The sequence below is a fragment of the Trachypithecus francoisi genome, unplaced genomic scaffold (assembly GCF_009764315.1).
Source record: "Trachypithecus francoisi isolate TF-2019V2 unplaced genomic scaffold, Tfra_2.0 Lachesis_group3, whole genome shotgun sequence".
Taxonomy (NCBI): Eukaryota; Metazoa; Chordata; class Mammalia; order Primates; family Cercopithecidae; genus Trachypithecus; species Trachypithecus francoisi.
In genome coordinates this window covers 46,947,474-46,974,958 of record NW_022681468.1, presented here as the reverse complement: position 1 = coordinate 46,974,958, position 27,485 = coordinate 46,947,474, and the positions used below count along the sequence as shown (strand labels likewise).

At 40.0% G+C, this 27,485-nt stretch overlaps 1 protein-coding gene across 1 annotated transcript; it reads left to right on the top strand.

Annotated features, from left to right (window-relative positions):
* PSMA3 (proteasome 20S subunit alpha 3) lies at nt 1-26,694 on the top strand. The gene is made up of 11 exons (XM_033187909.1): nt 1-199; nt 2,967-3,049; nt 7,657-7,780; nt 12,058-12,159; nt 12,238-12,311; nt 15,426-15,498; nt 18,433-18,498; nt 22,207-22,253; nt 25,128-25,195; nt 25,649-25,713; nt 26,547-26,694. Exons 1-11 carry the CDS (start codon nt 179-181, stop codon nt 26,589-26,591), a joined length of 768 nt encoding a protein of 255 aa, XP_033043800.1. The 5' UTR covers nt 1-178; the 3' UTR covers nt 26,592-26,694.
* Nucleotides 26,695-27,485: the final 791 nt, after the last annotated feature.

Genomic DNA, 27,485 nt, shown 5'->3' with positions numbered 1-27,485 from the left:
TCTTTCCCACAATACCCCTGGTCCTGGGGGCCGGAGCCCCGGAACGAGCCACAGAGAAAAAGGTTATTGGTTGGCCCTGCAGCCAATGAGCGGGTCTGTTACTAGTTTGCAGCATCCTGTGGTGTAGGGGAAGCGCTCTAGGCCTGGAATCCTTACGAGTCCCGTTGGGTTTAGCACGATGAGCTCAATCGGCACTGGGGTGAGTTCGCTGTCTCTGGGTGTGATAGTTTAACCTAAGGATTGGGGTTGAAGGGAACTCGGACAGACCACATGGGTTTCGCGGACCCTGGGTGCTCTGAGACCGCCTTCGGCTGGGTGGGCCACTTGCAGCTGTTTGGAGACCAGTCGTCTTGATCCCCTATATGCTAGGCCTGCGTCTCAGGTGACCATGACTCCTGAAGCTTTTCAGCCCAGGTGTAGCCGGCTTGGCGTCGCTGCAGTGAGGTTTGGAGCAGCTTTGGATTGCTGAGTCACTTTCTTCAGCCACTTAGGGAAACCGAAAGTGGAAACTCGTGGGGCTTGAAATAGTGTGTGCTCTTGAGAACCACCGAGGCAGTGAGATTTGGGATTCCACGGTCTGGAGATCGTGCTTTCTGTGGACTGCGTTTGCAGTTCCCAGGTTGCTGCTGATTCATGGGCCTTCTCTTGTCTTTAAGTGTGCTAAAGAGTCACTGGAAACCCTGTCGGTACAGAACTAATAAAAATGACCTGAATAACTAAATCTGATGAATCCTTCAGTTTTCCCTTTGTCCTTGTCTATACAAAGTACCCAACAGCACTTGTAGGCATTTATTGCGTAAACGTTTAAATGGTTACTTAGGAACTTAACAGCTTCAGACTTTTGATAGACTGTTGAGGATTTTGCAGTGGGGCTTCACTTGTTTGGCTTTCCTTTGTTAAACGTATGTATATGTGCAGTTTACTCCTTTTATGTACTTCTCTATGTGGAAAATACAGTTTCTACAAGATTTATTGGTTATTTGCACTAGAGTTACTGAATACTGAGTTTCTCAGTTCCTCAATTTCTACTTAACAAGATTCTCATGCTCAGCCTTAAGTTCAAGTACTAGTGTTCTAAATTTGATAACAGGCAATTTATGTCTGGAATGGTTTAATCCATTCGGTTATGAATGCTAAAGTTCTGCCATACTTTTCTTAGATAAATGCTCAATAATAAATCTTGTAGCAAACTGACTTTGCAATTATATTATTACCTTCAATTATTAGTATTTCATTCTACAAACCTTTTAAAGAATACTTGATAATATAACCATGTGGGATATTTTAGTAACAGTGGTAGGGTTAATGATCTGGGTTTAACAGATCAGGAAACAGACTCAGAAAGTACCACTGTTGAAGGCTTATCTTCTGTATTCATTTCTCCCAAGAACTCCAGATATGAATAATTGTCTGCTTGACATGTCTGTCCATTTGATAGTTTATTTTGTACTGCATGTCAAAGTAGAGCTCTGGGTTTTCTCCTTACCTTGCCATTTTGCATCTACTACAGTCTTCAGCTCAGTGAATGGTCATATGAAAACATCTGTGATTCATCTTTAATTCCTTTTTTTACTTCCAGAACCAACACTTTAGCAAGTTTATTTTTTTATTTTTTATTTTTTGAGATGGAGTCTTGCTCTGTCGCCAGGCTGGAGTGCAGTGGCACGATCTTGGCTCACTGCAACCTCCGCTTCCCAGTTCAAGCAATTCTCCTGTCTCAGCCTCTCGAGTAGCTGGGACTACAGGTGCACACCACCACGCCCAGCTAATTTTTGTATTTTTAGTAGAGATGAGGTTTCACCATGTTGGCCAGGATGGTCTCGATCTCTTGACCTCGTGATCAGCCTGCCTTGACCTCCCAAAGTGCTGGGATTACAGGAATGAGCCATCACGCCAGGCCTCGCAAGTTTATTTTTATTATTTTTATTTTTTTACTATACTCTGAAAAAGTATTCCCTTCTACCTCTTCTCTCGTCTAAGCTAGTACCACTATCTTTGGAACACCTTATCTTTGCTTCTGTTGTTCTCTCTAGAATTCATTTTCCACATAAAGCCAGAATGATGTTTTTTAAAATATAGATCATACCACTCCCGCTGCTTAAATTCCTCGTTGCATTTAGAATAAAATACAAAGTCCTTATTCCAGCCTGGAAGACCCAACATAATTTGACCCTCAGCTGCCTCACTAACACAGTCTACTCTTCTTTCTGCTGCTTACAGTGGTCGGGACACAGTGACCTTACTTCTGTTTCTTGACTGTGGTAGCCTTATTTCTACCCTAAGATCTTTGTGCCAAATGCCAAGAAGGCTTTTCCTTCATATCTTAAATGGCTAGCTTCTTGTCATTTAGGTTTGACTCAGCCTAAATACTACTGCCCCAGAAGGCCTTCCCTGATGATGTAGTCTGTAGTAGTTCCTTCCATTGCTTTACTCTTTTATTTTCATCTTAGTGCCTTTTCTGATTTACTGCTGTATCTCTAGCACCTAGATTCATGTCTGATTTGAAATTGAAGGACTTAATGAATGAGTGATCACCTTTGTATTCCATGTAGTGGACTAACATAATAGATACTCATTATGTGCTTGGTGAATGCCAAATGATTTGTTTGAAGTCTTTTAGTTTGTTAATTGCAGAGTTATGGTTACAAATTTAAATGTTCAAACTCCAATGGTGGTTCTACTGCCCCATATTAATCTTTTTCAAAAATGAGTTTTGTAATCTGTGTGAAAAGTGTTCTGACTTCACCTGGGACTTCATTCCATTACTCTTCAATAGCTGAAATCTAAGGTACATAGCTTTACCTTAGCTACTGTTGCTGCCCTGACAAGTTTCCCTTTCCTCTCTTGAAAGCAAGGTCTTTGTTGGGATATAACATGTTCCTGATGCTTAAGCCATTTAGAGGGGAAGAAACTGTATGGTCATTACTGCCAAAGATACAAGCTTACTGTTGCCTTTTCTCCTTAAGTATGACCTGTCAGCCTCTACATTCTCTCCCGACGGAAGAGTTTTTCAAGTTGAATATGCTATGAAGGCTGTGGAAAATAGTAGGTAAGAAACATTTAACCAGGTATTTACATGTCTCCTTTTATTTTGTATATTTTTGGAGATTAGGCTTTGTTATGTTACTTTGGTACAAATTAGTATATGTCCCCAAATCTCTATTCATTTCTAGATCTCTTTCTAGGCCAGATGTTTTCCATGAACCCCAGTCCTATATTTCTCATTGATTCCAGGATTATCCACTTAGATTATCCATGTTGCAGAGTATATAAAATCACATTCATTATCATCTTTTTGTTTTCCATTTTCAAATTCTTGATTTGTATCATAGGCTTCCTTGGCCATTAGGTTTGTGACCTTGTTATTTTTTATGTCTCATACATCTTGTGTTTTAAATGTCTTTTGCAGTTAGTCACGTGTTCGATTCAGCAAAGATTTTCTATGTCTGTTTCTCTTTTGAGACTTGAGTCGCACTCTGTCACCTAGGCTAGAGTGCAGTGGTACGATCTTGGCTCACTGCAACATCTGCCTCCTGGGTTCAAGTGATTCTCTTGCCTCAGCCTCCCCAGTAGCTGGGATTATAGGCATGTGCCACCATGCCCGGATAATTTTTGCATTTTTAGTAGAGACGGGGTTTCGTCATGTTGGCCAGGCTGGTCTCAAACTCCTGGTCTCAAGTGATCCGCTTGCCTTGCACTCCCAAAGAGTAGCCCCAGTCCTATATTTCTCATGATTACAAAGAGCTGAGATTACAGGTGTGAGCCACCACGACCAGCCTAAATATGATTTTTAAAAAGTCAGATTTATGCAAAGATGAAATATTTTTAAAAGTTGAAACCTTAAAAACAAATGTGTTTTTTTCCTGAGTGAAGAAAAAATGCAGCCGGGCGTGGTGGCTCACTTCTGTAATCCCAGCACTTTGGGAGGCTGAGGGGGTCAGATCACTTGAGGTCAGGAGTTCAAGACCAGCCTGGCTGGCCAACATGGTAAAACCCTGTGTCTACTAAAAAATAAAATAAAAAAATTAGCCGGGTATGATGGTACACGCCTGTAGTTTCAGCTACTTGGGAGGCTGAGGCAGGAGAATCGCTTGAACCTGGCAGGTGGATGTTGCATTGAGGCAAGATTGCACCACTGCATTCTAGCCTAAGCAACAGAGACTGTCTCAAAAAGAGAAAAAGTGAGGAAAGTGCTTTTTTTTCTTTTTCTTTTTATAATGAGACATAGTTTCGCTCTTGTTGCCCAGGCTGGAGTGTAACGGCGCGATCTTGGCTCACTGCAACCTCCGTCTCCTGGGTTCAAGCAGTTCTGCTTCAGCCTCCCGAGTAGCTGGGATTACAGGCATGCACCGCCACACCCAGCTAATTTTTGTGTTTTTAGTAGAAACACGGTTTCTCCATGTTGGTCAGGCTGGTCTCGAACTCCCAATCTCAGGTGACCCACCTGCCTCGGCCTCCTGAAGTGCTGGGATTATAGGCATGAGCCACCATGCCCAGCCTAAAAGTTCTTCTTTTTAACGATCTATGTAACCTGTCTTTGTTACACCAAAACTGAACAAATGACAGTTTCTTATTAAAAAACAAATATATATTTATTTCGAAAAAGAGACATGGTCTCACTGTGTTGCCTCAGTTGGTCTTGAACTTTTGGGCTCAAGTAATCCTCCTGCCTTGGCCTCCCAAAGTGATGGGATTACAGGCGTGAGCCACTGCGCCCAGCCTGTTATTCCTTCTTTTTAAAAAAAACTTTTTTTAGGGGCAGAACATAGGATCTTGCTTTGTCACCCAGGCTGCAGTGCAGTGGTGTGATTACAGCTCACTGCAGACTCGACCTCCTGGTCTCGAGCTATTCTCCTGCCTCAGCCCCGCAAGGTAGTTGGGACTGCAAGCATGTGCCACCATGCCTAGCTAATTTTTTGTAGAGACAGGGTTTCACCATGTGGCCCAGGCTGGTCTCAAACTCCTGAGCTCAAGTGATCCGCCTGCCTAGGCCTCCCAAAGTGCTGGGATTATAGGTGTGAGCCACTGCACCCAGCCGAAGTCTTTGAATTCTTTTGAAATTAATTGACCGTGAAGACTGCCTGAGAGGATCTCAGAGATTTCCAGATTTTCAAGAATGTTTTAAACATTGAGGAAGATGTTGAGTTGAGATAATTAAGACAGGCTTCCTGCTGAGCGTGAGCCACGCCTGTAATCCTAGCACTTTGGGAGGCTGAGGCAGGTGGATTGCCTGAGCTCAGGAGTTCGAGACCAGCCTGGGCAACACGGTGAAACCCCGTTTCTACTGAAAATACAAAAAGTTAGCTGGGTGTGGCGGTGTGCTCCTGTAATCCCAGCTACTTGGGAGGTTGAGACAGGAGAATCACTTGAACTCGGGAGGTGGATGTTGCAGTGAGCCAAGATCGCGCCACTGCACTCCAGCCGGGGAGACAGAGTGAGACTCCATCTCCAAAAAAAAAAGTGACAGGGTTTCAAAATGTTGGCCAGATGGGTCTTGAACTCTTGGCCTCAGGCAATCCTCTCACTTGGGCCTTCCAAAGTCCTGAGGTTACATTCTGACCTGTAGAGCTTGAGTTCAAGTAAGTTTGCAAACCTTTTGGGGAAATTCATTTAAATTAGCAGTGGTGAAGAGGAAATGTATTCTAGCATCCAGGATAACCTCAAAGACATGGAATCAAAAATGAACATGAGGTGTTTGAAGGTTGACCCTGAGGTAACTTCAGTAGAGTACAGAATTTATAACAGGAAATTGAATATGCTCAGGGGGCTCTGCCAGACTCTTAGGAGTTTAAACTTTCAAGGGGAGCCATGGAAGACACCTAAAGTGTTGGGAAAGGAGTGTCAGAAATTCTTAGAAAATTTGTTGTGTGCATCTGTTCATTTTTCTGGGAAGAAATGCCATAGTTTCATCAGATTTTAAGAGACCTGTGAATGACACAATTCTCCTGCTTTTTAGGTTGTGGATCCCTTTTTAGATTATGACTGGCAAAATGAAACAAAGCTAGCAATTAGGCTGGTCTTAGATAACATGGATTAGAGAAGTAGAAAAGATGCTGTAGTAATGTAGGCCTGAAATTATAAGGATCCCAATGCTGGTATAATTATTGTAAAGAAGTGGACATGAAGGAAATTTTGAAGAAAAAAAATTAATAGTAAATAGAAGCTCAACCTGGAGGATGTAGAGTTTGGTGATGCTGTTACCCAAAATTGAGAAGTTGTGCTGGTAGTCCCAGCTACTGAGGCTAAGGTGAGAGGATCACTTGAGCTCCAGACTTCAAGTCAAGCCTGGGCAGTATGGCAAGACTCCATTTCTTTAAAATAAAAAAAATAAGAGAAAGTTGAGATAATTTTACCAGAAAACTGTACAATCAAGCATTGCTTATTTTGTCTCTATTGTTTCCAGTCAGAACTACCTTTACCAAAAAGGAACAGAACAATAAAGTGTAACACATTTTCATCTTGAAATGGCAACATGTAATTTCTCCACATTTTACTTAAGAGGTTGTGTGTGTGTGTGTGTGTGTGTGAGTGAGACAGGGTCTTACCCTGTTGCACAGACTGGTGTGCAGTGGTGCAGTCTTGGCTCACTGCAGCCTCCACCTAACTGGGCTCAAGCAATCTCTCACCTCAGCCTCCCAGGAAGCTGGGACTACAGGCGTGTACCACCATGCCTGGTTAAGCCAGGTTCTGCCACGTTTCCCAGGCTGGTCTTGGACTCCTGGGCTTACGAGATCCTCCTGCCTCAGCATCCCAAAGTGCTGAGATTACAGGCGTGAGCCACCATGCCTGGCTTTAAGAGGTTATTTTAAGATCTTTTTATTTTAAACAGTTGTAGCAGAACATATATTTCATTCTCTTATATACTTATTAGAAGCAATATGTTTATTATGGGAAAATTGGAAGAAAGAGATGAGCAAAAGGAAGAATAAATCATAATCCTTCTACCCAGAGCAGTCACTGTTAACTTTCAAGTTTGTATCTAACCTGTCTTTTATATGTCTGTTATGTACCTTTTTTTTTTTTTTTTTTTTTTGAGACAGAGTCTCGCTCTGTCACCCAGGCTGGAGTGCAGCGGCCGGATCTAAGCTCACTGCAAGCTCCGCCTCCCGGGTTTACGCCATTCTCCTGCCTCAGCCTCCCGAGTAGCTGGGACTACAGGCGCCCGCCACCTCACCTGGCTAGTTTTTTGTATTTTTTTAGTAGAGATGGGGTTTCACTGTGTTAGTCAGGATGGTCTCGATGTCCTGACCTCGTGATTCGCCCGTCTCGGCCTCCCAAAGTGCTGGGGTTACAGGCTTGAGCCACCGCGCCTGGCGTTATGTACCATTTTTAATGGGCATGAATTTATGTCATTTGTTTATAACATAATTATCATAAGTCAGACACTGCGCCATATTGTGTTTCATTAGCATTTTTATACTTATATATTAATATATTTTTAGTCAAATGATGTACTAGATTCTGGAGGGAGGGTCACATGATATTTATATGGATTTAATGTGTTTATTACACTTTAGTGTGTTTTCTCTTCCTGGTTTTCAAATGTTTTAAGGTATTTGGCATGCCTTAAATGTTACTTATTTTTTTTTTTTTTTGTTAAACTTAAGTTTATGAAGTTTATTTTCAGTTAAAAAACTGATTTTCTTCTTGTTTCAGTACAGCTATTGGAATCAGATGCAAAGATGGTGTTGTCTTTGGGGTAGAAAAATTAGTCCTTTCTAAACTTTATGAAGAAGGTTCCAACAAACGACTTTTTAATGTTGATCGGCATGTTGGAATGGTAAGGTCATGTTTTAAAATGTTCCTTTTTGTCTTGTCCAGTTTCTTTTGAAGTAACTAATTGGAATAGATCACTGTGCAGTCAAAAAAGTAATCAGAGCGCATTACTGCATTGGTCCAGTTCACTGTCAAATAGAAAGGCAGTATTCTCATAACCTTATTAGTGATGGAGGAAAATCCAAGTTGCTGAAAGAAGAGCAGGAGAGGGAGAGGGCTGGGGAGTATGCGTAGAAATGAGATCTTGGCAGCACACATCACTGATGAAGGCATATGCTTGAGAGGTGAAGAATCTTTAGCTTTCTGTATCTCTTGTGGGGATCACTGTCACAGTAAAGATGTCATCAGATAGCAAACGCCTTTATATAAGGTGGAACATCAGGAAAGGATGTTTAATGAAAAGGAAAAGTGAACACATCCATAATAGTTTCACAGGGCATCACTGAAATAAGTTATTCATGCAGTTGGTATCTAAGTTGTGAGGGACTAAATTGCAAGCACAGCCATAAATACACTACTGGTATATTCCGCAGTTACCCTACATAGATGGCAGACTTGGCTTAGTAAGAACCAATATCGGGGAAAAAAAAAAAAAAAGAATGAAATGATTCTAATCCTGCCACCTGAAAAGGAAAGGAAGAAAGAATATTTGTATATTAGGTTCTATGCTGGGAGCTCTTTACATAAATTACCTTGTTTAATTTTGACAACCCAGTGAAGGTTATATCAATGTCATTTTGTTTATTTTCATTTTGGTTTGAGACAGAGTCTCTCTCTGTCACTCAGGCTGGATTGCAGTGGTTGCCATCTCAGCTCACTGCACTCTCTGCATCCTGGGTTCAAGCAATTTTCCTACCTCAGCCTCCCAAGTAGCTGGGACTATGGGTGCCTTCTACCATGCCCAGCTAATTTTTATGTTTTTAGTAGAGACGGGGTTTCACCATGTTGGCCAGGCTGGTCTTGAACTCCTGACCTCAAGTGATCCATCCGCCCGCCTCAGCCTCCCCAAGTGCTGGGATTACAGGCTTGAGCCACCGCGCCTGGCCATATTTTAATTTATTTTTTGAGGTGGAGTCTCACTCTGTCGTCCAGGAAGGAGTGCAATGGTGCAATCTCAGCCCAGTGCAACCTCCGCCTCCTGGATTCAAGCAATTCTTCTGCCTCAGCCTCGCCAGTAGCTAGGATTACAGACACGCTGCCACACCCAGGTAATTTTTGTATTTTCAGTAGAGACGGGGTCTCACCATATTGGTCAGGCAGGTCTCGGACTCCTGACCTCAAGTGATCTACCCGCCTCTGCCTCCCAAAGTGCTGGGATTATAGGCGTGAGCCACCACGCCCAGCCTAGCATTTTGTTCTTTTTAAAGGATGAACAGTATTCCATTGTGTATATATACATTTTCTTTTGACTTTTTTGTTGTTGTAGTACATATTTTTTTCATTATCTGGGTACTAAGCCTAGGACCCAATAGTTATTTTTTCTGATCCTCTTCCTCCTCCCACCCTCCACCCTCAAGTAGGCCCCAATGTCTGTTGTTCCTGGCTTTGTATCTATGAATTCTCATCATTTAGCTTCCACTTATAAGAGAGAACATGTGGTTTTTGGTTTTCTGTTCTTGTGTTAGTTTGCTAAGAATCATGCTGAACAGATTTATTGTTGCCAGTGAAACTGGTATGTTTTGATGAAATGTGCTAGATTGTAACCTAGCTAGTAGGAGGTGATCTTTTATTCTTTTATGTAATAGAAAAAGTTTATATTTTGAAAAAAATTATGCATAAATATATACACACACACACACGCAGGCCTTGCTCTGTTGCCCAGGCTTGAGTGCAGTGGCATGATCATAGCTCACTGCAGCCTTGTGCTCCTGGGCTCAAGTGATTCTCCTGCCTCAGCCTCCCAAGTAGCTGTGACTACAAGTGTGCTAGCACACCTGGATAACTTTTTGTTTTAAGAGATATGATCTTGCTGTGTTGCTCAGGCTGGTCTTGAACTCCTGGGCTCAAGCGATCCTCCTGCCTTAGCTTCCTGAGTTGCTGAGATTACAGGCATGAGCCAATGTGTCCGGCCAACATTAGACATTGAGGAGGGTTGGAGAAAATTAAGGCTTAATATCCTCCCTCCTTCCACAGTTGTCATCTTCAAGTGATTTGAGAATTATGTGACTTTACAGTAAGCTTTCTCTAAAGCAATAGAAGATTCTTTAAGTGGTATAACTTACTGGCATGGGTTACCTTGGGGAAGTTATTCTAAACACCCATTTCCTTGTCTGCAAAACAAGGGTGATAATAGTACTTCGCACATACAGTTGTTGTGAGGTTAAAAATTATTACGTAAAATGCTTAACATGTAATGAGTGCTCAGTATCTCTTAGTAATTATTATTACTATTACTGAGTAGCATAGGAAAAAAAGGCTTTTAAAGATTTTGATACCACTTTTAAATTCTGTAACTGTCCTAGGCTAGAGGGTTTCAAATTTGGTTGGTTTATGGTACCATAAGTGTCCCAGTAGTTTTTCTCATGGCTTCTCTAGGCTAAAAATACCTAATGGTTTCATTTTTAAGTATTTAGGTCCAAAGAACTTAGTGTTTACATCCTAAAAATTTAGCCATTTTTAAAAAAAATACACATATAGTGAAAAATATTTTTATTTAAAAATTAAAATGTTTTCTTTCATTTTAAGCAATCAAAATTTCTAGTATGTACACTGTACAACTTCCCAACTTTGGATGCAGCCACTGTCATTTCCTGTTTCACACTGATTTTTGCACAGTACTTACTTTTTTTCATAGCCACCACTAACAGCCTAGCTTCTGAAAGATGTGAAGGCATTGAAAGGAATGTAGTAAAATGATCTAATGTTCAAACTGAACTACTTGGACATTTTTCTCCAAACTTAAAATATGCCACACTAGACTGGGCGCAGTGGCTCACACTTGTAATCCCAGCACTTTAGAAGGCCAAGGCGGGCAGATCACCTGAGGTCGGAAGTTCAAGACTAGCCTGACCAACATGGAGAAACCCCGTCTCCATTACAAATCAAAAAATTAGCCGGGCTATGGTGGCATGCACCTGTAGTCCCAGGTACTTGGGAGGCTGAGGCAGGAGAATAGCTTGAACCCAGGAAACCGAGGTTGTGGTGAGCTGAGATTGCGCCACTGCACTCCAGCCTGGGCAACAAGAGCAAAACGCTGTCTCAAAAAAAGAAAAAAGAAAAATATGCCACACTAACATGTGATTTCACTGCAGTGCCTGAGGGCTTCTCGGCACATACATAGTAACTGCAGTTCTGTTTTTTGTTTGTTTGTTTCAGATTCTGAAATGTTTTAAATTTCAGATTTTTGGATTAGATATCCTCACCCTGTAATAACTTTAGAGAAAAGATCAAAATTGGGCCAGGCACGGTGGCTCACACCTGTAATCACAACATTTTGGGAGGCTGAGGCAAGCTGATCACCTGAGGTGAGCAGTTCAAGACCAGCCTGGCTAACATGGCAAAACCAAACTCTGTCTCTACTAAAAATACAAAAATTAGCCAATTCCAGCTGCAGGAGAATCCCTTGAACCTGGGAGGCAAAGGTTGCAGTGAGCCCAGATGGCGCCATTGCACTCCAGCCTAGGTGACACAATGAGACTGTCTCAAAAAAAAAAAAAGATGAAATCTGACCAAGACCCATGGTTTTTTTTCTTTATAATGAGGTAGTAAATCAGGGGAAGAGGATTTATGATAGAAGTAGTCCTGAATATTGGCTAGGCACGGTGGCTCACGCCTGTAATCCAAGCACTTTGGGAGGCCGAGGCGGGTGGATCACCAGGTCAGGAGATCGAGACCATCCTGGCTAACATGGTGAAACCCCGTCTCTACTAAAAATACAAAAAAATTAGCCAGACGTGGTGGCGGGCGCCTGTAGTCCCAGCTACTAGGGAAGCTGAGGCAGGAGAATGGCGTGAACCTAGGAGACGGAGCTTGCAGTGAGCAGAGTTTGCGCCACTGCACTCCAGCCCAGGCAACAGAGCGAGACTCCGTCACAGAAAAAAAAAAAAAAGTAAATAGTCCTGAAAATGAGCATTGGACAAAGCAATGAAGTTATACTTAGTAAATTTCTAAATTATAATTTCATACTCAAGCATCAGAATGCCTTGTAGAGAGCCTTTAAGCCAAAAAAGTTTATTTTGAATGGTAATACTTGTTAAAAAAATTTAGTAAATCTATAATAATTGCAAACTTTGATTTGTGATAGGAACGTGTTCCTCTAGTAAATTGGTGCTTTTTTTTCAGGCAGTAGCAGGTTTGTTGGCAGATGCTCGTTCTTTAGCAGACATAGCAAGAGAAGAAGCCTCCAACTTTAGATCTAACTTTGGCTACAACATTCCACTAAAAGTAAGTTGATAACATGTTGAGAAACCTTTTGGACAGTAATAGAAGTTTATTAATAAGCTCTTCTGCTTCCCTCCATAGCATCTTGCAGACAGAGTGGCCATGTATGTGCATGCATATACACTCTACAGTGCTGTTAGACCTTTTGGCTGCAGGTATGAAATTTTGTGAATTATTCAAAAGGCAGATCTGTACTATAGATAATTATTATGTTCCCCAGCATCTTAGCCTTTTACATACTTAAAAATAGGAACTCTTGTCGAGAAGTATTAGGGCAATTATTAAATAAAACAGTGTACATAGAAACTACTTGAGGCTGGGTGCTATGGCTCACACCTGTAATCCCAGTACTTTGGGAGGCTGAGGTGGGAGGATCCCTCGCGCCCAGGAGTATGAGACCAGCCTGGCCAACATAGTGAGAACCTATCTCTACAAAGAAATTTAAAGTTTAGTCAGGTGGAGTATCACATGCCTGTACTCACAGCTACTTATGAGCTGCTTGGGAGGACCATTTGAGCCCAGGAGTTCAACAGTGGAGTGAGTTGTGATCATACCACTGTACTCTAGCCGGGGCAATAGAGACTCTGCCTCTACAAAAAAAAAAAAAAGTAAAGTTTGAATAGTGAAAAGGACTATATAGATCTGAAGTGATTATAAAACACGGAACTGATAACAATGACTTTAATCTGATTATAATAAACTCTCTGGTATTAGTCCCTGATATTCTTAGGTAATTTTAAATATATGCTGTGTTAACATTAAGCAGCCAGTTATACTTCAGTTTTCTCATTAATTTCCATCTGATATACTTGAAGCCTGTAGGTAATATGCTATTAAATGGAGATGATTTTTGGCAGTCAGTAATTAGTCCATACAAAATTACATCTCACAATTCCCATTAAGCACAGTTTTTCTTTCTGTTAAAGTGCTGATATTTTATTTTGGGGTGAAGTGGGGATTCAGCTGCATAAAGACCTGGAATAGGTATAAATATTCAAATTTGGCTTCACAGAGAAGACTTATGACTAGATTTTTCTAAAATGAAAAGACATGTTTGACTTACGACTTAAAAAAAATGTCAAACTTGTTTAGTCAAAACAGTGCATATACTAACATCTGAGTGCTCAGCTGTAGTCCTACCTTTGAGTTGTTTATCATCAGTCATATTTAATTACTAAGACAGATATTAAAGAAAAATCGAGTTTTATTCTATTGGTAATGTTACATTAGTGTTTTATGTTTTGTTTTACTTTTTGAGACAGTTGCTCTGTCACCTGAGCTGGAGTGCAGTGGTGCCATCATGGCTGACTGCAGCTTTCACCTCCTGGTTCAAGTGATGCTCCTACCTCAGCGTCCCAAGTAGCTGGCACCACAGACACGATGCCTGGCTAATTAAAATTTTTTTTTTTTTTTTTTTTTTTTTTGTAGAGACAGGGTCTCACCATGCTGCCCAGGCTGACATTAGTCATTCTTAAGCCTCTCACTTAAATTACATTATGAAACACTTTGTTTTCAGACTATGTAGAATACCTTTCAACTGAGCTCTGAGTTCATCAAACTTCTCTACTCTTTTCAAAGGAGTAAAAATAGTAGAGATAACTTTTTTTTTCCCATAATTTTTTTTTGTTTTTTTTGGGGATGGAGTCTCTCTCTGTCGCCCAGGCTGGAGTGCAGTGGCATGATCTCGGGTCACTGCAACCTCTGCTTCCCAGGTTCAAGCCATTCTCCTGCCTCAGCCTCCTGAGTAGCAGGGATTACAAGCGCCTTCCACCACGCCTGGCTAATTTTTTTATTTTTAGTAGAGACGGGGTTTTGCCATGTTGGCCAGACTGGTGTTGAACTCCTGACCTCAAGTGATCTGCCCACCCTGGCCTCCCAAAGTGTTGGGATTACAGGCTTGAGCCACTGCGCCGGGCCAGAGAGAACTTTTTCAGTAAACATCTATTGGGCACTGAGTTAGTCATAGATGTGGAGACACAGGTGTGAAGTCACATTGATAAAATCTTAGAGGTGATATGATAAAGGGACAACAATTAGGGAGCGGACTGTTTCTGGACAGGAGGCAAGGAAAAGAGTGTGAGCTGTAGGGAGACTTGGTAGTTGCAAGCACAGGAACTGGTATGAAAATATGTGGGCCTGAGATAGTTAAGTATGCTTGGTGTGTAGAGTATGAGGTTTAGAGATGATATTGAAGATGTAGGAAGGGGTCCAGTCATGTAAAAGTCTGTGTTCCATGCTGATTTTCAGCAAAGAAAATGTTAAAAGGCTTTAAAATAGTGACAATGAGCTATATATTCTGAAGGATAAGTCTCATATCAGGGTAGAAGATGGATGGAAATGACGGTAGGGATGGGAATTGAATAGTTAAAAATACTCTGCATATGAGATGATGTGTAAGATGATGCTGGTTTCTTTTCTACTCTAAGGCAAATATAGTCATCCCTTGGTTTTTCTGGGGGATTGGTTTTAGGACCTCCCATGAATACCAGAATCCAAGGTTGCTGAAGTCCCTCATATAAAATGGTTAAGTATTTGCATATAACCTGTGCATATTCTCCTGTATATGTTAAGTCATCTCTACTTGCAATACCTAATACAGTGTAAATAGCTGTTACACTGTATCGTTTAGGGATAATGACAAGAAAATCACAGTTGTTCAGTAGAGAAGCAATGTTTTTTGGAAGTTTTCTATCTGTGGTTTGTTGAATCCACAGATGCAGAACTCATGGAAACAGTGCCCACTGTATGTTGCAATTTCAGAAAATCAGTATTTCATACAATCAGCTAATAGCCTAATTTGTTGAGCATAGAAAAATACACTGAACCAATTCTGATTATTGCAGATAAATGACTGGCAGGATATTGGGAAATAGAATGAAGGGTGGGAAGGATTTCACATGGATTCAGTATACTCTCTGCCAGGAATTTTGTTCCCTTGACCTTTTTGTGTTTATGCCTTATTTTTTGGGCCCTCTCATTAGTTTTGATTTTCATCTATCTTATCATTACTCCTTTCCCTGTACTGCTAGACTTTCTAGGAGACCTTAATCAGAAAGATTAATATTAAACAAACAAAGCTACATGAATTTTGAATAATCTCAAGTATGTACTAGTTTTAATTATTTGAAACCACTGTATGAAAGTACTATGAGTTATATGTATATTAGTAATTTATCTCAGAAACAAAATATAATTGCATTTTAATCATTTTTTCAAAAATACTTTTATGTTATTGCTGTGGTTTAAGCTGTTTGTATACTTTTATGCAGTTTCATGTTAGGGTCTTACAGTGTGAATGACGGTGCGCAACTCTACATGATTGACCCATCAGGTGTTTCATACGTGAGTACTTTTGAATCATTTGAAATTCTATTTTAGTTTAATGGTATTTCATTAGCATTTAAGTCTCATTATAAGATTATATGAAATTTAAAAAAACTCATTCAAGGAATTTTTTTTTTTTTTTTTTTTTACAACAACCTCTTGTCCAACAGCATTTTTTTTTTTTCCTTTTTGGTGGAACAGGATCTCACTGTGTGACCCAGGCCGGAACACACTGGCGTGATCCAATGGCTCACATTGGATCTGATGTTGGTCTAACAACAGTTGCGTGAGCACAGTGGCTCACTGCAATCTCTGCCTCCCAGGTTCACACGGTTCTTCTGCCTCAGCCTCCTGGGTAGCTGGGATTACAGGTGTGCACCACCTGGCTAATTTTTTTGTATTTTTAGTAGAGACAGGCCTTTGCCACTTTGGCCAGACTGGTGTTGAACTCCAGGCCTCAAGAGATCTACCCACCCGGGTCTCCCAAAGTGGGAGTATTACAGGTGTGAGCTACTGTGCCCAACCATGTTTTCTTGTTTATCATTAATAACCGATATGAGGCAGAGAAAAGATTTGTTGTTTTCAGTATGTTATTTATAAAAGCTATACAGTGCATATAGTATTTTGAATATGTGATTTTCCTTTTTTACTATAAACACTGTCTTAAAACTATTTAACGTCTTTTTTTTTTTCCCCCCTCACTCTTGCCCAGGCTGGAGTGCAGTGACACAATCATAGCTCACTTCAGCCTCTTAACTTCGAGGCTCAGGCGATTCTCCTACCTAAGCCTCCCAAGTAACTGGGACTACAGGCTTATGCCACCATGCATGGGAATTTTTCTATTTTTTTGGTGTCTGTAGAGACAAGGTCTTTCCACATTCCCAGGGCTGGTCTCAAACTCCTGGCCTTAAGCAATCCTCCTGCCTTGGACTCCCAAAGTGGTGGGATTACAGGCATGAGCGTCCATGTCCAGCCATGTCATCCCTTTTATTTTATTTTATTTTATTCATTTTTAAGATGGAGTCTCACTCTGTCTCCCAGGCTGGAGTGCAGTGGCTCGATCTTGGTTCACTGCAACCTCCTCTGCCTCCTAGGTTCAAGCGATTCTCCTGTCTCAGCCCACCATGCCTGGCTAATTTTTGTATTTTTCATAGAGATGGGGTTTTGCCATGTTGGCCAGCTGGTCTCCAACTCCTGACCTCAAGTGGTCTGCCCACTCCAGCCTCCCAAAGTGCTAGGATTACAGGCGTGAGCCACCGCACTGGACCTAATTTTGTTTGAGACAACATCTTGCTCTGTCGCCCAGACTGGAGTGCAGTGGCGCCAAACCTCTGCCTCCCCAGTTCAAGCAATTCTGCCTCAGCCTCCCGAGTAGGCTCGGATTAGAAGCATGCACCACCACACCCAGCTAATTTTTGTATTTTTAGTAGAGACAAGGTTTCACCATGTTAGCCAGGCTGGTCTCAAACTCTGGATCTCAAGTAATTCGCCCACCTTGGCCTCCCAAAGTGCTGGCATTACAGGCGTTAGCCACCTTGCCCTGCCTTCCCTTTTAAAGAGAAGGTTTAAATGTGATTTCTAAGAGCTTTCCCTAAATTATTACTTTTTTTTTTTTTTTGAGACAGTCTTGCTCTGTCACCCAGGCTGGACTGCAGTGGTGTAATCTTTTTTTTTTTTTTTTTGGAGACAGAGTCTCGCTCTGTCGCCCAGGCTGGAGTGCAGTTGCCGGATCTCAGCTCACTGCAAGCTTCGCCTCCCGGGTTCACACCATTCTCCTACCTAAGCCTCCCGAGTAACTGGGACTACAGGCGCCCGCCACCTCGCCCGGCTAGTTTTTTTGTATTTTTTAGTAGAGACAGGGTTTCACCGTGTTAGCCAGGATGGTCTCGATCTCCTGACCTCGTGATCCGCCCGTCTCGGCCTCCCAAAGTGCTGGGATTACAAGCTTGAGCCACCGCGTCTGGCCCTACAGTGGTGTAATCTTGACTCACTGTAACCTCTGCCTCCCGGATTCAAGGGATTCTCGTGCCTCAGCTTCTCTCAAGTAGCTGGGATTACAGGCCTGTATCACCACACCTGGCTAGTTTTTGTATTTTTAAAAGTAGAGACGGAGTTTCACCATGTTGCCCAGGCTGGTCTGGAACTCCTGGCCTCAAGTGATCCACATGCCTCGGCTTCCCAAAGTGCTGGGATTACAAGTGTGAGCCACCGTGCCCAGCCTATTATTACCGTTTCTTAACTGTTTTCTTGAGATGGAGTCTCACTCTGTTGCCCAGGCTGGAGTGCAGTGGTGCGGTGTCTGCTCACTGCAACCTCTGGCTCCCAGATTCAAGTGATTCTCCTGCCTCAGCCTCCCTAGTAGCTGGGATTACAGGCACCTGCCACCACAGCCAGCTAATTTTTTTGTATTTTTAGTAGAGACGGGGTTTCCCTATGTTGGTCAGGCTGGTCTCCAACTCCTGACCTGAGGTGATCCGCCTGCCTCGGCCTTCCATAGTGCTGGGATTACAGGCATGAGCCACTGTGCCCGGCTGTGCATCCTTTTCTTTAAAAAAATTTACAGAATAAAAACATTGGGGTTTAGAGTACTGAACTCATAGGAATTAACTTTATTTCTGTGTCTCAGGAATATATAATTTCATTTTTCATTGTCATAGTGCTAAAATCTTTCCCATTCATGTTCCCCAAAATGTCTCAAAGTGTGTATGATTACGCAATTTAAATATTTTTGGATATACCTCTATTAAAAATAGAGGTAGTTTTAGAATTGTTTGGTATTTTAATATTTTTGAGCCCTTTGGCATTCATCAGAATGTATTTGACTATATTTTTCCATACTTGCTTTTAAAAGTCATTTAACATCCTTTCACTAGGTTATAAATAGAAACATTAGTAGTCATTAATTATATATAGCATACTAATTCAGTGACTATTTTTTTTTATTCTAAATAGGGTTATTGGGGCTGTGCCATTGGCAAAGCCAGGCAAGCTGCAAAGACGGAAATAGAGAAGCTTCAGGTAATAATTAATGCTTGAATTTTTACTACATTGTCATGCTAATGCAGTGAAATTTTATCACCACAGACATTTCAGTCTAAGGCAGGGATGTCCAATCATTTGGCTTCCCTGGGCCACACATAAAATACACCAACAGTAATGATAGCTGATGAGCTTAAAACAAAAATCTCATAATGTGTTAAAGTTTGAATTTGTGTTTGGCTCTGGCGCCCCGTGGCTGGAGAAGCTTGGTTTAAGGATATAGTGTGGTTTGATGTTTAGAGTAGAGCTTTATGAGGCTGCTAAGTCACTGAATGTGAAAGCTGATAACATATCTACAGTTGTGTTATACATCCCTTTATGATTTTTAGTAACTGCTATAAAGCCTCAATCTAGAAAAACGCAACTTTTAATATGATTTCACAAAATCCTTGAAACCTATTTATGAATCTACGTGAGCTCTAGTTTGAAAATTTTAAAATTTTGAGTTACTAAAAAGTTACATTTTTCCTATATTATTTCTTTCTTTGGAACACAGCTTTTATGTCTGGCTGTGCTCCACTGGTTCTCTTAACTTTGCTCCTAGCCACATAAGGCATAAATTTTAGCCTATACTCTTATAACTACCCACTTATTTTTTCCACAACATTCAGCTATTAGTGTGAACAAGTTTTCTTAAAAGCTTGGTTTTCCTTTTAGCCATACATTGATCAACTTAAAGACTTCATGGATACTGTTTCAATATTATTGATGACCTGTCAGAAACTTGCCTAAAAAGCAGGCATACAATTTATCAGTGTTTTGGTAAACTCAAGTGAGATAAAATTTCACATACATTTAAATGTTAATGCTGCACTAGAATCTTTCTCAATTACTCATTCAACTTATTTAAGACCAGCTTCTAGAAAATATTTATTCGCGCTTGGCATTTGTACAATGCTGAGTTCTAGAACCATCTATAAAGCCTAATTTGTTTCGTATTTTAGTAAAGTTGACAAAAGGATCTTAGAGGTCATTTAGCCTAAGCTCAACTGCAGATTAAACACACTGCATAGGAACGAACACAGAATCAGCTGGTTCTGAACAGTATCCAGACCTTATGAGTCTTAGACCTACGTTCTTTTCCATTGCACACTTACTAGTATGATGCTAGGTTCCTATCTTCTACTCTTTTCCTTTTGTTTTCATCTCTCCATACTATTATATGGAAATTTGAAAATTAGAATATTTACACTAGTTGAGGGGGATTACCCCTGTAATACCCTACCAGTTTGGTAGGCCAAGTTGGGAGGATTGCTTGAGCCCAGGAGTTCCAAGTCCAGGCTAGGCGAAAGAGTGAGACTCTATCTCCTAAAACAAAATGTTAGCGAGGTGAGGTGGTATATATCTGTAGTCCCAGCTACTTGGGAGGCTGAAGCAGGAGGACTGTTTGAGCCCCAGGAGTTGGGGGCTACAGTGAGCTATGATCACGTCACTGCACTCTAGCCATGGCGACAGAGTGACACCTTATCTAAAAAAAATAAAGGAAATTAGAATATTTAGAGCAGTTACTATCTTTCTATAGTTAAATCCTAGTAAGGAATGGGAAAAACAGTAAGTCCCAGACAAAAATCAAGAAAAAAAATCACTTTAATTGAGGAACACTTACAGTTTGTGACAAAATTATGCTGTGAATCAGGTGTTACAAATTATGGCCCACGGCCTGCTTTTGTGTAAGTTTTATTGGAACACAGCTACATTCAGTCCATGGCTACTTTTAGAAAATACAACAGTAGACTTTAACATTTGGAACAGGGAACAGAAACCAGAGCCATACAGCTAATAAACCTGAAAATATTTACAAGTTGATGCTTTACAGAATCCATCTGCTGACCCCTGCTCTGTATCATTGTTCTCTTCTGATAGTTTACCAAAAAATAAGAACTTTACAAACATATGTAAAAATATATTTGCCAATTAAAATATGCTTTTCAAGTTTGACTTTGTAGGATGCAGTTAATTCACTAAATACAGAACTTAACCAATAAGGGCAAAAATTCAAAGATCAGTATTCTTTCCCTTCCTGTGATCACCCTCAATTTAACATGAAGAACTGTAAACATCATAAGCTTACAACAAACTCATCTAGTTAGACTTCAGTTAACCACTTACACATCCCCCTCCCCTATGAACTATTTGAAAAAAGCTGCAGGCATATTGCATCCCTAAATACTTTATTCTCCTTATACCATTATCAGACCCAAGTATCATCTAATAGTCCATAATCAAACTGCCTGAGCAATTTCTACACTGCCTTTTTAACTGTTTCAAACTATCGAGGTTCACATTTTCTTCCTTAGATCTCTTTTAGTCTCTTTCTTCCCCAAAATATTTCTTTAAGAGTCTGTGCCACTTGCCTTTAGTTGTACCCAAATAATGGTTTATGTATTTCCTAAGATTAGTATTCTTAAATTTAAATCTAGTGTTTTGTTGTTGTCATTGTTCCTTCTTCCTCATGTGGTTGTGCAGGCATAGCTTGAGCATCCAGATTTCAAAATGGAAAAAAAAAGATAATCTAGCTTAAATATATAGTAGTTGAATCACCTAAAGTCTAGACTGCTGTATGAGCACCCATTATCTTTCACTATATTCCATCATCCCCCAATGTATCCGCAATAGATGAAGGGCAGTTTGCGCAAACATTGTTTTGATCCTGTCATGTCTGTTCAGAAATGCCTGTCTATTCAGAAACCCGTATGTCTGATGATAAAATCTTGCACTGGTTACTATCAAAACCTAACGACATACAGACTCCTCAGCTAGGCCCTAGTGGTACTTTTCTACCTTGATTTCCAAGTGTTCATTGAAAGCATGCTTAATTCTAATTTGGATAAAAGCTTTTGGCTTCCCACTTCTGCTTTATACGTTCATCTCTCTTGAAATCCAATCCAATCCAATCTATATTCTAAGAACCTGCTCAAATCTTGGTTCTTCAAAGCTTTCCCTGGTATTTTGCATTTTTGCTTTGAATAGTTCCACAAAGGATGATTTGTTACTCCTTCCTTCATCTTTCTGTATCTTGCATATAGTAGACATTAATGATTTGTTTGCATTTTATTATCCTAAATTGACTATAAAGAAAATCTAGATGTCTTCTCCAGTCGTTCAAACTTCAGGTCAGACTTCAGATTTATAGGTGGCTGTGGATTTTTATAATTTTATCACAAAGTTAGTGGTAACTATAGGATATCTCAGAATATCTTTTTTGGTGTATAAACTTTTTTTTTCTTTTTTTTTTTTTTTGAGACGGAGTCTCTCTGTCGCCCAGACTAGAGTACAGTGGCGTAATCTCGGCTCACTACAACCTCTGCCTCCTGGGTTCAAGAGATTCTTATGCCTCAGCTTCCTGAGTAGCTGGGATTACATGGGTGCACCACTTCCATGCCTGGCTATTCTGTATTTTTAGTAGAGACAGGGTTTCACCATGTTGGTCAGGCTGGTCTTGAACTTCTAACCTCAGGCAATCCGGCTGCCTTGGCCTCCCAAAGTGCTGGGATTACAGGCGTGAGCCACTGAGCCTGGCCTGGTGTATAAATTTCAAAACATTAAAATATGAATCAGGAAACTTCGATTCTGGTCTTTTTCAGACTTCAGGTTATTTTCCTTGGTTTTATATCTGAGTATAAAAGTGAAAATAATTACACAAGTGGAAAATGTTCTTCTGATGAATATACATTTTATTTTCTGTAGATGAAAGAAATGACCTGCCGTGATATTGTTAAAGAAGTTGCAAAAATGTAAGTTGAAATTTTTCTTACCATCCACAAAGATATTTCACTTGACCTTTGCATATATATATTACATTAATCCTAAGAGGCTGTTTTCCTGTAAAATAACTTAGTGTGTTTTAGAAGGTAAATTTAACAGTCTAAGAAGCCTCACGAAGGAGGAAAATGTTTTCAAGCCCCGTTTTTTAGTAGAATGAACAGGAAGGGAAAAATAGCTTTTGACAAAATAAACTCCTGTTACAGGTTAAGGACACATAATGTACCATTAGGGTCTTAATTTGTTAGCTCCCAACTTCTCAAATCTCTTAAGTACTAATAATAGTAATCTTAGATTGCCTCTAAGAATGCTTACAAACTTTATAGGTTTACAACTAATTATTTCCATACATGATCCATGAAGCTGGCTCATTTACATAATGTGTTTATTTGGGAAAGATATGTTTCACTTTTTCATGTTTATTATAAAAGTTCCTATAACAAGGTAAGAAGAGCAGTATTACAAAACATTTCAAAAACTAGCTTAAGAAACACTGAATAGTTGATGACAGGTATGTAAACTAGAATACTATTAATACGTAACAGGTATTTAGACAGTAAGCAATAAAAAAGTCAATTAACCTGGGTAGTGATGTTTCAAAAATTTTTTGATTCTTTTAGATAAAAGAGTGTAGACATTTGGTATTACAAAGATTCCAACAAAACACGTTGTGTAGCCAGCTTTTTAGATTCAAAAGTTATATTCAGATAATTCTTAACACCTCTAACTATTCCACATTAGAACTACATGAACAAGGTCTAGTCAATCAGCTCTCTATACGGTAGTGTCTCAGGTTTTACATCTAACAATACAAGAAAAAAAATTCCAATGGGCTCTACTGTATAATAAACATACTATTTACATGACACTCAGTCTCTTATAAACTGGTCCATCATTACTGCTATTGCCTTTAGCCCTCCTGCTTCCTCCTCCCCTCTGCCCTCCCAGTTTCAGTTGTGAAGCAAGCAGAAGCCATTCTAACGGCAACATTAGGAACCAACATACAGCAGAACTGCTAAGAAAGGAAGTCAGTTATCTTCCTTGAATTGTGTAGTATTTTATCATGATATACTGTTTCCTTCACTGAACCAATCCTTTGAAGTGCTTCTGGAAATCAGTTCTTACCATCTTTTATATTTAGGTATAATGGTAGTCATCTATTAAGTGTTCCATGTTAGGAAAGCCATCCCTTCTTCGTTTAAGAAAATGGAGCAGCATGTTATCTTTTACTTAGTTCTAGAAAATTGAGATCCTCTCATATTATAGCAAGGTTTTAGAAGACCCTCCTAAAAGTAAGGTATGTAACTCAGTGGAAAGTATTAGATAAAAGCTATACTCTGCTACTGTACTTAATTTCTTGATTTTTTTTTTTTTTTTTTTTTTGAGATGGAGCCTCGCTCTGTCGCCCAGGCTGGAGGGCAGTGGCATGATCTTGGCTCACTGCAAGCTCCACCTCCCATGTTCAAGCAATTCTCCTGCATCAGCCTCTCAAGTAGCTGGGATTACAGACACCCACCACCACGCCTGGCTAATTTTTGTATTTTTAGTAGAGAGGGGCTTTACCATCTTGGCCAGGCTGGTCTTGAACTCCTGACCTTGTGATCCACCCGTCTTGGCCTCCCAAAGTGCTGGGATTATAGATGTGAGCCGCCGCACCTGGCCTCTTGATACTTTTTATGTTACTTTAATATGTTGCATGACAGTGCCTCCTTCTTTGCTGTAATTTGTAAAGTACTACAATGTGAAGGCCAGGTTATGTGGCATATAAGCCATTATAAAATGGACAAGGAGCTTAAAAAGACTACTGCCAAGAAGCTGTAGGTTGAAGAGACCACTAATAATTGCAAGCACATAAATTAGTTGGTTTTACTTATTTATTTGAAACAGAGTCTCACTCCGTTGCCCAGGCTAGAGTGCAGTGACACGATCTCAGCTCACTGCAGCTTCCACCTTCTGGGTTCAAGTGATTCTCCTGCCTTAGCCCCCCGAGTAGCTGGGACTACAGGCCCGTGCCACCACACCTGGCTAATTTGTGTATTTTTAGTAGAGACATGGTTTCACACTTTTGGCCAGGATGGTCTCAATCTCCTGACCTCATGATCTGCCCACCTCTGCCTCCAACAAGTGCTAGGATTACAGGCACGAGCCACCGTTCCCAGCCAATTAGTTGGCTTTAAAAATATTAAAATTAATGGGACAAAAAATAAATTTCCTAAAACACAGTTAATGACACCTCTTCCTAGTGAATCCATTTTCTTTATGAGTTATCTTTTATAGTTATATCTTTTTTTTTTTTTTGAGACGGAGTCTCTCTCCGTAGCCCAGGCTGGAGTGCAGTAGTGTGATCTTGGCTCACTGGAACCTCCGCCTCCCGGGTTCAAGTAACTCTCTTGCCTTAGCCTCCTTAGTAGCTAGGATTACAGGCACCCACCACCACACCCAGCTAATTATTGTATTTTTAGTAGAGACAGGGTTTCACCATGTTGGCCAGGCTAGTCTCAAACTCCTGACCTCAAGTGATCCATCAGCCTTGGTCAAGTGTTGGGATTACAGGTGTGAGCCACTCACTGCACCCACCCAAGTTATATCTCTAAAGCAATGTGCAAAAATAAACTGAACTTGGGTTGATTAAATATATTGAATATTTGTTGGGAGAGCAAATGTTTCATTTCAGTCCCTGTGTAATTTGTCTTCTCTAATGTTAAATGCTATGTAGAATGTGTCTGTGTAATTTTATAAATAATTTTATTATGGATGGACATTCTAATTTGTACTGACTATGGGTCTGTGAACTACTACAATGTTTGGAGGTTACCAAAATCTTACCTTTCCCTTTTCTATTCTAGAATTTACATAGTACATGATGAAGTTAAGGATAAAGCTTTTGAACTAGAACTCAGCTGGGTTGGTGAATGTAAGTTATTTTTGTACATTTATTTGCCTTAGGAATGATCTGTACCACAGCTAATTTACAACTGAGAGTCCTTTCTAAAATAATGAAAGCTAAGACAAATTTACTAGGTTGTCTAAATGAAGGGAAAGTTCTGCTTAATAATTGACTTAAGTTGTGAACAGGTTATTTTTTGAAACATCCATTTCATGGTTTTAAAGATACTATGCTATAAATTAATGCTCAGGATTTATAAATTATAGCATAATTTACTTTCATGTCCATAAGAACTTAATATGTAGGCACATATAATCTCATGTGGAAGCAGCACACTAAAATATTTGAGTATTACTCATAGTACAACTTTGCAACCTTAGGTGAGGCAGATCTGTGGATTGGGTAGATCCTATGGTATACTGCAAGTTACAATACAGTTCTCAATTTAAAATTCATTTACATATGTGGCTTAATTTACAGTAACTAATGGAAGACATGAAATTGTTCCAAAAGATATAAGGGAAGAAGCAGAGAAATATGCTAAGGTAAGCCACAGCACAAAAACTTCTCTTGGCCAGGTACAGTGCGGGGAATCACTTAGCCCAGGAGTTCAAGACCAGCCTGAGCAGCACAGCAAGACCCCATCCCTAATTAAAAAAAAAAAAAAAAATCCTCTAACCAAAATTATGTCTTGAATAATATAAATCAACTTGGGTGGCTTCTATTAAATATCACTAATAGTTCAGTTGAACTAAGGATAGAAATTTTCTAGGTTATCTCTAGTGGGTACAGTTGCCTTGGTTCCAAAAAAATTGTGGGGGGTTTAGATTGCAAAGAGGTTTTTTAGGACTTTTAAGTATATGTTCTATTTTTTTTTTTTGAGACGGAGTCTTGCTCTGTCACCCAGGCTGGAGTGCAGTGGCACCATCTCTGCTCTTCAACCTCTGCCTCCAGGGTTCAAGCAATCCTCCTGCCTCAGCCTCCCCAGTAGCTGGGATTACAGGAGCACGCCGCCACACCTGGCTACTTTTGCATTTTTGGTTTCACCAATAATACAGGGATGGGTTTTCACCAGGCTAGTTTCAAACTTGACCTCAGGTGATCTGCCTACTTCGGCCCCCAAAGTCCTGGGATTACAGACTTAAGCCACTGCACCTGGCCTCTTAAGTATACATTCTATCAAAGATACAGTCATTGCATGTTAGAGCAATATTTGCTTAATTATCTTTGCGTCGGTATCTTATTCTAGAACTGTTGATTCAGTTACAAGTAAAGGAATTTAACCACTTAACTCAGGTTGTTGTAGCTTAACTTGCCCACAGGTATGGGATGTAACAATTTTAAAAATCAATTTTAAACACCTATTTTCTCTTAACAGGAATCTCTGAAGGAAGAAGATGAATCAGATGATGATAATATGTAACATTTACTCCAGCATCTATTGTATTTTAAATTTCTACTCCAGTCCAATGTAACTATTTAGCCCTGGATTATACAATTTTCATTAAATTTTTGTCTTATAACTATTGAAGTTTGGTTAATATCTGCTTTACAAAATTGGTGGGGGTCAATGAGAACATTTACTCAATTTTAAAATATAGATTTATGACTACTGAAAAATTCCTTGGTTAAAACGCTGCAGAATTAATTCCAAGACTGTAGATTAATTCAAAGCCCCATCTTCATCACTCAACTAGAATTTACAGATCGTATTCTCCTGGGCTTATCAACTTAGTGGACAAATAATTGATACGGTTTCCCACTTTCATATTTAGTGAAATAACTGGTGGTAATCAGTCACTTTTAATCTTTAGGTGTGATAAAGATGAAAGATGTTTCAGTTTTGGATAATTTTTCAAAAACTGACCCTTCTCAAAAAAGATTGTTCAATGCATGAGCCAAGAATGTTTTTGCTTTTTTCCTTTATTGTGGTGAGGGGTAGATTTAAGGATCAATAAAGTCCCTATTCTGTCACTAAAAAAATTTCTTGATCTCTAAAGATTAAAACAAAAATACCATCAGACAGCTTTAATGTTAAAAATCAGAATTTATGTCAAAGTGCTCTGTAAACAGAACTGTTACTAAGTGGAATAAACAGCACTGTGGCCAAGAAGAATAACTTGAAGCTGAAAAGCAGTACTCACAGCAGGAACAAACAATTTGAACTCAGGCCACGTATACACACCCTCTAGTGGACTCACGCCAGTGTCACTCCATTCAAGTGTTATGCTTTCCTAAGAAGGTAATCTAGCCAGTGAATTTGGGTGCAGGGTATCACTGGACTTTGAGCATTTGTGTAGTTTAAATAGCAAATCAT

What these genes read in the sequence shown, in the direction of transcription:
- PSMA3 (XM_033187909.1), top strand. Translation starts at nt 179, where the DNA reads ATGAGCTCAATCGGCACTGGG. An exon ending in ACCCATCAGGTGTTTCATAC is followed by an intron (nt 15,499 to 18,432) that starts GTGAGTACTTTT and finishes TATTCTAAATAG; the next exon opens with GGTTATTGGGGCTGTGCCAT. An exon ending in ACTCAGCTGGGTTGGTGAAT is followed by an intron (nt 25,196 to 25,648) that starts GTAAGTTATTTT and finishes CTTAATTTACAG; the next exon opens with TAACTAATGGAAGACATGAA.